Genomic DNA, 13,645 nt, shown 5'->3' with positions numbered 1-13,645 from the left:
ATGATCTGTTTGAGCTAGATGTCCAACTTGATAAACACAGGTTTGCATGAACTGTCCATGATGAGCAAGCATGAAGCGACTGTGGAGAGGAAAAACTCCCCTATGGGAAGAAACCTCTGGCAGAACCAGGCTCAGCATGGCGGTCTTCTGCCGGACTGTTTTAAGGAGTGACAGGGAATTCCATAAGAGTCCAGGAAGAATTACACTCTGATAGGGACGAGGTTGAAGGAGGACCGTAGGAAAGCCAGGCGAAGCTTGCTACAATGGTGGAGAAGGGGATGGAGGTGGGTTGAAACCGGTCAACAGAGTCCAAACCGGACACGGCGCAGCCACCGCTTGCTCGCTGAGCAGAAGGCCGAGACGAGGATGTGGAGTTCTTTTAAGATGAACCCAGGATGCTGATTGGCTTCGAGGAGGAGCAGTTCAAAGCTGATTGGCTTGTGTCGGAGGCGGATGAGTCTCTGATTGATGGAGGTAGGCAATAGAGTTTCTTCAGTTTGAATTTTCGCTTAAGCTCCATCTCACAATCCCCTGTGCTGTCCTCACCACCCGTACAAAATCTTTCCTCTCCTGCACTAGAGCTGCAATACCACACAAATATGCTGACTTAAAACGCTCAATGTGTAGCTATGTAAAAGTTTTTACAGCTTAGAGGAAAGTACAGTTCGTTTCATTTTCCTGAGGAAGAAGAGTCGTTGGCCTTCTTCACCAGGTGGGAGGTGTTCACAGTCCAGGAGAGGTCAGAGGAGATGGGAATGCCCCAGATCCTAATGCTGTCCACATGCTCTACCGCCTCCCCCTGTATGCAGAGAGGAGCATATTTAGTTTTCCTGGACCTCCTGTAGTCTAATGTTACCTCCTTGGTCTTTTCAAAAACTGTAACAAAAATTTAAATTAGGGGCCATAGCAGTCCTGACAACTGGCAGGTAGAATGTACTTCAAGTTACCGCTGGTGAAGTGAAAACTAAGAGACCGAGTTGTAAACACAACCTAAAACAACAAGTAGCAAAGAAAGCTTTGACCTACTTCTGACCATTCAATATAAATCTAAAACAACACTCAACACAACTAACAGTGCGTTTGTTCATCTTTCCATACGGCACCCTTTTACTTTTGACTTGAGCGAACATAATAGTGCCTAAACGTTCAGCTTCCTATGCTTTCTGAATTGCTAAAGGCTCTCCTGCATCGTTGTGTGCCTTGCTGTTGATCTATTATTTCTGTGGGCGAATCAGAGTTAAGACCAGCACAACTTAAGCCTTCTGAACCAATCGGTATTCCTATATCTGAATCCCTCTTCCTCTTTCGGTCTGCTTTCCCATTGCACTACAAAAAAATGAGAGCTCGCTCATAAAAAGTTGCCTCAAGTTGTAGAAAAAATTTAAGTGACATAACCTCATTCCAGAAATTAGAAAAGTTTATTAGTCAGATTACTTTATCAATGAAAAAATGACAGTTACTTATGGCCTTGTTCTTTACAAACACATTTCTAGAAATGTTGTAATTTGTGTACACGTCTTAAAACTTTGCTTTCCAAACTTTTCTTAATTCTTTTTATATCTTTGGTTTTGAGTTTCCTGTCACTTTTGTTAGTTTTAGGTGTGAGGACCTTGAGGACCTTGATAAGTGTTGCTTTAGACCTTGTTTTACATCCATAAGTCAACAACATTTATCTGCGTATCGGACAATATTCTAGAGAAACATGTTAGGCCTCCTGTTTGACAGCTAGGACTACGCCCAGAGTGCAATGAAGAAACAAAATAACAGAGGCAGTTAGAACTCTTACACAATGATGTTAGAGACATTTTTAAAATGTTATAGTAAATGGCTGCGGGAAGTTTTAAAGCTTGTGAGTCATGGTAGGTATTTAAACTTCACTAATGAAATCTTTGATGGCGAAACTGTCACACAGGTTAAAAACAACCTAAACTCCTAAAGCCAGAAGAGCCTAAGGCATAACAGAACATTATCTTCAGAAATGCATGTGTGGGCCGTACGGGTGAGTGTCAGAGAAAGGTGGGCCCTGATTGTTGGCATTCCTGAACACACGAGAGAGTAGAAACTTTATATTAATAATTAGCTCAGAAACTCAGAATCTTTTTTTAACCTTCTTACATCTGATTTATAGGTAGACTGTAGCATTAGATTTATAATTAGACTGTATCATTAGATTTAGTTCATATTTAGGTCATATGAAAATATGTCCAGATCCTGTTCTCTGGAATCATGTTCAGACAGAAACCAGAACAGCTTCGGTAATGTTGTAAAGAACCTATTTTTATTTAAAAGCTTTGTTTTATAGGTTTTTATAATGATCACCAATTTACAGATGATACAATGTCCTCATTTATTCCTGAACAGTCATTTTTGTCATTCAGAACTACAACTGTAGCTTGCAGATGGCTTCCTCATAACATTTGCTGATAATTTATCTTTCATGTGCATTTCCACTGTTTTGCTGCTATAGCCACTTTCACCAGCGAGCAACCGTAACGCATCGGACAGTCCACAATGTCACAGAAGACCTAAAAACACACCAATAGAAACTAAAAACCATAAGTATGTCAGTAACTGCAACTATTTGAAAAAAATATTCCCCAATTATGTCAACACATCCATTAAATTTAACATTAATGAATTATTGATTATCAAATGTGTAAGATTCTTTTTAAAGTTTTCATGATCACCCATTGGTGTTTTCTTTTCCACTGGAAGAATAGGTGTGTTCCAGGCTGAGGCAGAGGGTGCTAAAACTCCAGCCGCCAGGAGGCCTGCAATGGTATCAGCAATCCCTTCCTCTGCTTAAGATTTATGTGGGTAGTGGTTCACCCAGACAGGAGAGTCCGTAGTGACCTGAAACGAAACCGGAGCACATGAAATTAATCTCACCTCTGTGTGATTTTTCTGCCCATAGTTGTGATGGGAGAGTAGCCAACACTTCCGCTGCTTCATGACGATCGGTGCGTTCCGGGCCATGGTAACGAGTCAAAAGGCTGAAACAGAAACTTGTCAGTTACATCACAGACAGTTTGATAGGTACATAATTCAGCAGCATATCTCTTAAATCAAGGTAGGCTTCCCCTGTTCCAACACAATCAAAAAATATCAGAATCATTGTCATGTTTTAAAATGTCTTCTCCTCAATTCATCTAAATTTGTTTTAGACAAATATCTATATTGAGCTTTACAAGGGGAAGGTGTGAGCATGCGTCACTGACAACAGAAGACAACATTTTAGTCTGATGTTTTTTTCACTGGTTTACGCACTTTATTCTCCCTCTGATTTGTCGCCACATAAATTTGAGAATCATTGGTGCCGATATGAAATTAATTGCTTAATGACTTTCAGTTCATTGGTCAGCTGGGTGTACAAAGATTGAAAGTTCTCATTCATGTGTGGGACTGCAAACCTTAGCACAGCCCAGTCCTTGTATATATCATGCAATAATATGGCCGCTGTAAACATGGAAGCCAGTAAGAGAAGTGGACCAGAAATAGAGCAGAATATAACATTATGTAAAGAAATATTGACCTGGCTGCCGTCACCCCAGATTCTTTTGCTGAACAATGTGGTGTTTCTATTGTAGACTTCCGTAGTAATAAAAATACTCTTGAGACCGAAACTGTATTTTACCATATTTAGTCTAAAAGTCAGAGGGATGTTTATAGCTTCAGTACTGGGCTCTATTTATTCACTGGAGTGCTGATTGGCCCAAAAAACTGAAGTCACTGGCCGCCATCTTGCTACTCCCTACTCTCACAGAATCCCATAGGATTTGGTTGCAACAACAAGCAGTTTTCTGGCTTTGTGAAAACATTTCATAGGTAATTTTACAGTCAGTGGATGTTCTAACACTATCAACTACTAGGAAATTAGGTGCTGAAATATTTTGCATATATATATATATATATATATATATATATATATATATATATATATATATAGAGAGAGAGAGAGAGAGAGAGAGAGAGAGAGAGAGAGAGAGAGAGAGAGAGAGAGAGAGAGAGAAAAAAAAACATGTTTTTGGTAATTTGTTTAGTGCTTTTTGCAATATTATTATTATGCAGAAATGTGTGTGCATGCACACGCTGTGTATGTAATGTATAGATATACATGTACAATTGAGTGTGTATATTGCAAATTTATGTGATTTTTCTAGTGTAGAAACTGAAGCTGTTTAGAGTGCTTAAATTGGTTAATTAATTTACCTCTATTGTAAATCTATGTCAGATTTAAAGGCTAACGCACAGACACAGCATGAAAGTATATGGCAGTTAACATTTTAAAAGTCTTAAGCCACCCTGAACATGAGAAAATCCTCGTTATTCGATGCTGTAGTGCACATATTCCCTAGTTACTGGGGGAAAATAGGGAGTACCAATATGGCGGCTGGTGGCTTCACAGCGACGTGTACTACCAACAGCGAATCAGCAATCCAGTAAATAAAAAGAGATCAGTGGCTCTCACACACAACAACGCAATGGGTAGATTTCCAAACAGCAGAGAGCCCTGTTCATTCCTCACACAGACATTAAGTAGGACCCATTGTGTACACCCATTCAGGAGCGTGCCCAGTATGATATCAGTGTTCCCTTCATCACATTGGTGGAGAAGATCATACTATAATGCAGACATGACCTAGCTGACATGTCTTCCCCTAATCAGTCATTCTGTCCAATCTAAGCATGTCAGACTCTGTGTCTCCAGAGTCCGTTTATCTGTAATTTCCATGGTGACTGACTTTGCACTCCATTCTCTGCAGTAAATCATATACTTATACTGTGTAAGTAAACATTCAGTGGGTGTTATGGGCAGAGGCCATGTTTGATTTCCATGATGCTGTGCAGCTGAAACTTCATGATTTGCTGGCCCAGCTGTCCTGTCACCCATCTGGGATTGATTCAATTCAATTTTATTTATATAGCGCCAAATCATGAAACATGTCAACTCAAGGCACTTTACAAGGTCAAGTTCAATCAGATTATACAGATTGGTCAAAAAATGTCCTATATAAGGGAACCAGTTGATTGCATCAAAGTCTCGACAAGCAGCATTCACTCCTGGAGTGAATGAGGTATTCATATATTCTTACTTTAAAAAGCCAACAACTCAGTGCTGTGGTGCCGGACGGTTAGAGCATGTGGGCTATGTTCAGAAGCCTCGAGTCCCGGGTCATTGACCTTTACTACATGTCCTCCCTCTTTCAACCTCATTAACTGTAAGCCTTCTGTTAAATAAATGCCACTAGTGCCCCCACTCCTTCCCGAAAAAAGCCAAAGACTATAGGGATAGAATCGGTCTTCAGTCTTTGTGTCCAGTCCCGTAGGCTGTGTCTCCTACATGAATGAAGTGGGTGGGGGCTATCAAGACTTTTTTGCCACTGGTTTCTGATCTGGACTTGATCAGAAACCACTGGCATACAGATATTGTCTCTATAAAAAAAGTTTTTTAGCTTTTTTTCAGGTGACTCTACTCAGTGTCTAAACTAATAAACACATTTAGTCTGCTTGAAAGTAATCTTTGGGGAAGTTTTATGGAGTTTCTCTCTGTATCTCTCTAGAGCAACAAGCCTTCATTCAAATATAAAACATGACCCTTTGTCTGTTTCAGTGAAAACGCCGAGGTAATCCTGACTTGAATAGTGGATCAGGATGCTGAGCTCAGTTCTTTAGGAATGTTAGAAATGAGGTTCCACGTGTTACTACTTTCTGTAGCTCCAGTAAAGCATTCATGCATTCAGCCATCATTCTGCTAAAAGGTGGAGCCTTCAGGTGTTTGCAATTTGACATTAACATCTGTTCATGGCTTAATTTTTCCTTCTGGCAAAATAAATTAAATCCTTCTGAGTTTAAAGGCAGGCTTAAAGCGATTGAAACAAAGAATAAATTCACTCAGTCAGTCCAGTCACAGGTAGACAGTCTTTATTCAGATTGGTGTCAGAGTTGATATGAAACAGAAGACAAATTACTTCTCTCAAGTGTAGATCATTATGAGCTTGTACATTTCTGTTCAGAACAATCACAGCCAGCAGGCTGAAAGAAAGAATCACACTCCACCTTATGTTACCCTCAGCTGACTCCACCCTGCTTGCCTCTGCTGCTGGCGTTTGTGCAGGGAGACGGAGTCCATCTGAATACCCTTACAGACCAAAGGACTCTTTAGCCCACAGGTGTCAAAGTTCAGTCCTGAAAGGCCGGTGTCCTGCGACTTTTAGATGTGTCCATGGTCCACCACGCCTGAGTCAAATAAGCAGGTAATTAGCAGGACTCTGAAGAACCTGACTGCAAATTGAGGAGCTAATTGTGCTATTTGATTCAGGTGTGTGGGACCAGGGAAACCTCTAAAAGTTTTAGGACACCAGCCCTTCAGGACTGGACTTTGACACCCCTGCTAGCCAAAGCAGAAGTGCATCAGCAGACGCCATGATTAGTGCTGTCTGAATAGTGCAGTCAGTAAGGAAGGAGGTGGGAAAAGGAGTCTGTACCTGTATGCTTCCTTATGCATACAGGCTCAATTTAGCATAGGAACCTCATGATATCCCTTACTGGCACTAACGAGATATAAGGAATCCACAATTCTTCATGTGACATGACGATTAGGCACAGCCCACTGCCGCAAATTAAGGAAATGTCCCCAGAGAAGAGCACGCTCTCTGTAGTTAATTTTTGGAAGGCTTTAGGCCCGGATTTGACTCACATCATGTAATGACGTTGGAGTTAAAGACTGTATGGGACAGCACTCCCAAGCTCTTTTCCTCTCCACAGTAGAGTTAAGGAACCGAGACTAGGAGTGAATATTAGGGGTATTTGGATGGAGCCCTGGTTGCAAGTGTGTGTATTAAAAGCAGAGCCAACTTTATTTATAAAGCCCTTAAAACAGCAAGCACTGAACAAAGTGCTGAACAAAAAGACTGGTTAATGTAAATGAATGAAACAGAATTTAAAACCAAATGAATTGATTAAATGTAGAAATAAAATCAAAGTAAAGGCGATAACATCTAAATACCACAGAGAAAAGAAATAAAAAGCTTATCTTGTACAACTTATACCAGGTCTAAATGCAAGGAGAAGAAGTCGGTCATTAGAACAGATTTAAAAAGGTTTAGTTTTTTTTTAGTTTGCATCAGCGAAATGGTCCATAATTCAAGAGCAAAAGCCCGATCTGCCCCGAGCTTCACCGTGTCCTCGGTACCTCCAGCAGCGGCTGATCTGACCGACACATGAAGAGCAGGTGTTGTAGCTCAGAAACGTGGGGAAAGTTAATACCATTTAAAGACTTGAAAACAAATCAGGGTTTTAAAATGGTCTGGAGTGAAATATTATCTCCTCCATGCTCCTGTTAAAAGCTGTGCAGCAACCAAGTGAAGCTGTGATGATTTAGTCGCTCCAAGGTAGAAAGAATTACAGTAATTCAGCTGAGTCATAACAAAGGCATGGGTTTCTGTTTTAAATCTTTCTGCTAGATGCTTTTTATTTTTGGTCTCGGGTGAAAAAAGCTGGATTTCACTGCTGGGCTAATCAGTCCATCAAGTCTAAAATTTACTATTTTAAAGCTAAGGTTTCTGACAAGGTTTGTGTTTGTTTCTACGCTGATGATCTGACCTCTTCACTCCATGTATCAGCTCCTTATACCGCCTACAGAACATCTTTAAACAAGCACAACACGTTTCTATGTTGAAAGCATAATTCATTTAGTCAAAAATATTAAACCGAATATCCCAAAAGTCTAGAAAAACACCAAACAGTAAATAAAAATCACTACAGGTTACAAGAAGATTTGATTATTTAGCTTGATAAATTTTATCTCAATATATTTAGCTTTCGTTGAGCTTCTGAGATGAGAACACAGGTTTTCCCGTCTCTTCTTGTCTCCTACCGACTGTAGGAAGATGTCCTGCTACTGTTCAAAAAAATTCACTCCGAGATCTCTTTAAGAAGAAAAAACAATCACAAATTAGGATTTTCTTCATTCAAACACAAAATACAATTTTTTTTCTTATAAGAAACAGGCTCTTTTTTGCAAGGTGGCAAGTGGATGAATCTGTGTTAATAACCTTTCACACAAATTGAGGCTTTGCTCTAAGACTGAATGACAAACATCTGATTTGTCAAAAATATTTTTTAGGTCTCTTAGACGTAACCAAACCTTTTCATATTCATGTATTTAACCATTTGATGTCAGTTTAAGCAATCCGAAATTATTGAGATAAATCTAAAAATCCTCCAAAGTCAGATAATAAAATATGTTTTGAGATGATTTTACTTTACACCTACTGTTTAACTGTTTTCCATTGATTATGGCCTTTTTTTCCCATATGAACCAGTTGACTGATGAAATATGACAGAAATTACCAAAGGATCTGATCAAAATCAGGCTAATTTATTGCTTATGTTAACCATTTCCCTACAAAGATGACTACCAGGCTGTCATAAGTTACTTTAAACCTTCAGTTATCAAATCAGTTATAAATTTCCCCTTTAGTTGGTACGAATTATTTGCCTGGTCAGTACAGAACACCCGCTGGAAGTGTGTAAACAGTTTCTCCAGTGTGTCAGAAGAAACTTCTTTTGACACCTGAATTGAAATCCAGTGTGAAACTGACTAAATGCTGAAACAGTCAGTATATTCTCAGAGATATTAAATGATCTGTTCACAAGCTAAACCTTTTGATTTATTGATGTTAATCACTGGTTGAACATAGGCAGTCTGACCATGTTTATCTTGGACACTGTTTGTAGATTACTGATGTAAGAAATCAGTAGGGCTTGGGAATTTTTGGATTTTCTACAGGACTCCATCATTTAAGTGGAGACCTGAAATTAATGATTTCACTTAAGAAAACCTGCAGTGTGTTTACCTCCTCAATCGCTGTAAATTTTTCCGTCCACTCTTCCATCATTGTTGTTAGGTCCTTCACAAACAGGAAACAAAAACAGAGTTAATATCATCCTCCGTAACCTAATACGGCATGACCCTGGAGTATAACAAAATGAAAACAAAAACTATATATAGTTTATATTCAGTATATAATACTGAATTATTGAGATAACTTTAAAAATCCTTCAAAAGTTGGATATACACCCAAATTCAATAAATTAGATTATACATTTCGTTTGTCAGATTAAAAGTACCTTTAAACTGATGTAAAACTTTTCATTAACTCCATTTCTGCATGAAAATGTTATTTTCTGGTATGATATGATATTCTAAACTTAAATGCTGTTTTTTTGGAGATGAAAAAACCTAATTAACAGAAAAAAGGCTTTAAAAAATCATTAGTCTTTGTTAATAAATATGTTTTTTTCCCCATAATAAATTTAGTTAGTGAAATAAATGACTTATTCAATAATTTGAAATATTATATTCTAATCTATTGCACATTATTTTAATTATATATAGTTTATGATGATTTTACTGTACAGCTTGTTTTCCATTGACTGTGTTTTTATTCTCCATATGAACCAGTTGAATTATGAAATTTAACAGGATGTATCCCTGATCTAATGTAACATAACTCTGATTTATTGCTGAAGTTAACATTTCCTTACAACAGATGACGACCAGACTGTGAAAAGTTACTTTAAACCATCCATCCATCCATCCATTTTCCAAACCGCTTAATCCCTCATGGGGTCGCGGGGGTTGCTGGTGCCTATCTCCAGTGTTCACTGTAAATCTCTCCTCCAGTGAGTATGAATTATTTACACGGTCAGTACAGAGAATCTGGTGGATGATGGTTTCTATTGGAGAACAATCCAGTGTGAAACTGACTAAATGCTGGAACAGCCAGTTTATTCTCAGAGACATTAATTATCTGTTCACAAGATAAACCTTTGGACTTATTGATGCTAATCACCAGTTTAACATGTTTATCTTGGTAACTCTTTGTAGATTACTGATGTAAGAAATCAGCAAGGCTTGGCTGTCTTTGGTGTCCTACAGACTCCATCCTCTGGAGGTTTTCTAGGATTGTCTCACTGAGAGAAACATCCAGAACTTACTGGAGAACCAAAATGTCCCTTTGGACCCTGGAACTGCTTGGAAACCTTCAGGGAGACTGGAGAAGAGATCTGGAGAGAAGGATGTTGGAGTTTCCTTCCCTGCTCTGCTAGCTGCTCTGCTGGCTTATGGAAACCTGCTGTGTGTTCCTCCAAGTAAGTAATGTATAGAAAACATGATTTAACTATTTTTATAAAGATGCCAGTATACTGTGGTCATCTGAGCAAGGCCATCAAGCGTCATTCTTTCTCACTTTTCTCTGTCTCCTTTCACTACTTAAAAGTTTCTATTTTTGACTAAATATTCTGAGTTGCTGTGCTGAGTGTTGTTGCTGTGGAGGTTTAGAATGACTTTTTATTGATATGATGAGTACATAGCTATAAAAATATCAATCACTCACAATCTGTCCTTTAAACATTTTAATCTTCAACAACCATGCCTTGCCTCTATTCCTCTCTGTCTAAATTTCAGCATTCTGTTATAGTTTGTAGATTGTTCAGGAGGTTAACTAGACCAAGCAGCGTTTTGGTTCCTGTCCTTTAGAGATTGTTGGGACTCGTCCAGGGGTGTAGGTTTAGGTTTATTTAAAAAGTAAATATTCACCAATATGAAAGTGTGCAAGCACTGTCACAAGAAAGTTTGTTTCCATTTATAGTCTCCAACTCCTTTCCATCAGTACCTGGAGTGATAGATTGTCCTCCACAGTTCCAAGGCTTCCTTCTTGTCCTTCACAAACAGGAAAGAAAAGCTGAGTTAATATCATCCTCCTCTACCTAAGCTTCTATTTTTAAAGGGTGAAGGCCAATAAAGTGCTGATAGGTTCTAAGACAGAGCATGAAAATCTAAATCTACTTATCACTTAAAAACTGAACATGTGCATTATTACAGGAGAACACTGACATTCTCTGTTTATCTTCTGATGTGTTCAGGTAACAACGAGAAAGTTCATACCTTGGTTATTATCTCCGCTGTCTGGTTCAGGATCACTGCAAACAAATATCAGGCAGAGACTTGTTAAACTAGTTCAGAAAAGGTTGATCCTGACGTGCAGCTGAAGTTGACCAACATTACCTTTTAGGCTCCTCATCCTCTGGTGAACCAGAGTTCTGGGTAAGAAGAAAATAAAAGGTTTGTTGAACAAAACTGCATGAAGAGAGCAGGACTGCTGCAGTCATTTAGCTCCTTTACTGTTTAATGCGTAACCTTTGACCCTTCTGCTTTCTCTCATAGATGTAAACAAACCTTTTCATATTTATGTGCCTGACTACTAGATGTCAGTTTAATTATTGCTGTGGTCCTGAATCACTGAGATAAGTCTAAAAATATTTTAAAAGTCAGATAAACAGCCATATTCAATAAATAAAAAACACACATTTCAAAGAGGCTCGTCTGTCAGATTAAAAGTACCTTTTGAAAAAAAAGCGACCTTTAAACCTGTGTTAAACATAACTTTCATTAAGCCTCCATTTTTGCATGAGAATTGGAGCTTTTTTTGATCTGATGTCAATTTTTAAACCTAAATTCTGGCTTTTTATTAGCTGGAGGAGGAGAAGAAAATCCCAAGCACCAGAAAAAAAGGCTTTAAAACATCAGTCTGTGATAATCTCTGTAATGTGTTTCCCTTAATGAATTGAATTACTGAAGCTAGTCAACTTTTCAATCACATTCTAATTTATTGAACATGATTGTAATCATATGTTGTATTGAGAATATTTAATGTATCTTGTTTTCCATTAATTGTTGTTTTATTCTCCATATGAAACAGTTGATTGCTGAAATATTACATTTCTAAATCTCTCCTCTAGCGAGTATGAATTATTTACACGGTCAGTACAGAGCATCTGGTGGATGATGGTTTCTATTGGAGAAAACTCCAGTGTGAAACTGACTAAATGCTGGAACAGCCAGTTTATTCTCAGAGACATTAATTATCTGTTCACAAGATAAACCTTTGGACTTATTGATGCTAATCACCAGTTTAACATGTTTATCTTGGCAACTCTTTGTAGATTACTGATGTAAGAAATCAGCAAGGCTTGGGTGTCTTTGGTGTCCTACAGACTCCATTCTCTGGAGGTTTTCCAGGATTGTTTTACTGAGAGAAACATCCAGAACTTACTGGAGAGCTAAAATGTTCCTTTGGACCCTGGAGCTGCTTGGGAACCTTCAGGGAGACTGGAGAAGGGATCTGGAGAGAAGGACGTTGGAGTTTCCTTCCCTGCTCTGCTAGCTGCTCTGTTAGCTTATGGAAGCCTGCTGTGTCTTCCTCCAAGTAAGTAATGTATAGAAAACATGATTTAACAATTTTTATAAAGATGCCAGTATACTGTGGTCATCTGAGCAAGTCCATCAAGCATCATTCTTTCTCACTTTTCTCTAGATTTCTCCTTTCACTACTTAAAAGTTTCTATTTTTGACGAGATATTCTGAGTTGCTGCGCTGAATGTTGCTGCTGTGGAGGTTTAGAGTGACTTTTTCTTGATGTGATGAGAACATAGCTATAAAAATATCACTTACAATCTGTCCTTTATACATTTTAATCTTCAACGACCATGCCTTGCCTCTATTCCTCTCTGTCTAAATTTCAGCATTCTGTTATAGTTTGTAGATTGTTCAGGAGGTTAACTAGACCAAGCAGCGTTTTAGTTTTTGTCCTTTAGAGATTGTTGGGACTGGTCCAGGGGTGTAGGTTTAAGTTTATTTAAAAAGTAAATTTTCACCAATATGAAAGTGTGCAAGCACTGTCCCAAGAAAGTTTGTTTCCATTTATAGTCTCCAACTCCTTTCCATCAGTACCTGGAGTGATGGATTGTCCTCCACAGTTCCAAGGCTTCCTTCTTGTCCTTCACAAACAGGAAAGAAAAGCTGAGTTAATATCATCCTCCTCTACCTAAGCTTCTATTTTCTAAAGGGTGGAGACCAATAAACTGCTGATAGGTTCTAAGACAGAGCATGAAAATCTAAATCTACTTATCACTTAAAAACTGAACATGTGCATTATTACAGGAGAACACTGACATTCTCTGTTTATCTTCTGATGTGTTCAGGTAACAACGAGAAAGTTCATACCTTGGTTATTATCTCCGCTGTCTGGTTCAGGATCACTGCAAACAAATATCAGGCAGAGACTTGTTAAACTAGTTCAGAAAAGGTTGATCCTGACGTGCAGCTGAAGTTGACCAACATTACCTTTTAGGCTCCTCATCCTCTGGTGAACCAGAGTTCTGGGTAAGAAGAAAATAAAAGGTTTGTTGAACAAAACTGCATGAAGAGAGCAGGACTGCTGCAGTCATTTAGCTCCTCTACTGTTTAATGCGTAACCTTTGACCCTTCTGCTTTCTCTCATAGATGTAAACAAACCTTTTCATATTTATGTGCCTGACTACTAGATGTCAGTTTAATTATTGCTGTGGTCCTGAATCACTGAGATAAGTCTAAAAATATTTTAAAAGTCAGATAAACAGCCATATTCAATAAATAAAAACACACATTTCAAAGAGGCTCGTCTGTCAGATTAAAAGTACCTTTTGAAAAAAAAAGCGACCTTTAAACCTGTGTTAAACATAACTTTCATTAAGCCTCCATTTTTGCATGAGAATTGGAGCTTTTTTTGATCTGATGTCAATTTTTAAACCTAAATTCTGG

General features: G+C 38.4%; 1 protein-coding gene across 1 annotated transcript in view; it reads right to left on the bottom strand.

The window, feature by feature from the left end:
• Positions 1-10,672: 10,672 nt before the first annotated feature.
• Positions 10,673-13,645, bottom strand: part of LOC118557976 — a 62,822-nt gene continuing 59,849 nt past the window's right edge. Inside the window, exons 23-28 of the mRNA XM_036128515.1 lie at positions 13,190-13,224; positions 13,070-13,104; positions 12,797-12,843; positions 11,072-11,106; positions 10,952-10,986; positions 10,673-10,726 (exon numbers count right to left, since the gene is read on the bottom strand). Of these exons, the coding sequence (XP_035984408.1) occupies positions 10,673-10,726; positions 10,952-10,986; positions 11,072-11,106; positions 12,797-12,843; positions 13,070-13,104; positions 13,190-13,224 (241 nt within the window). The remainder of the gene's footprint in view (positions 10,727-10,951; positions 10,987-11,071; positions 11,107-12,796; positions 12,844-13,069; positions 13,105-13,189; positions 13,225-13,645) is intronic.

Source organism: Fundulus heteroclitus, chromosome 24, assembly GCF_011125445.2.
Source record: "Fundulus heteroclitus isolate FHET01 chromosome 24, MU-UCD_Fhet_4.1, whole genome shotgun sequence".
NCBI classification, from domain to species: Eukaryota; Metazoa; Chordata; class Actinopteri; order Cyprinodontiformes; family Fundulidae; genus Fundulus; species Fundulus heteroclitus.
Note: the sequence above shows the minus strand (reverse complement) of the source record. Positions and strands in the feature narration are given on the sequence as shown.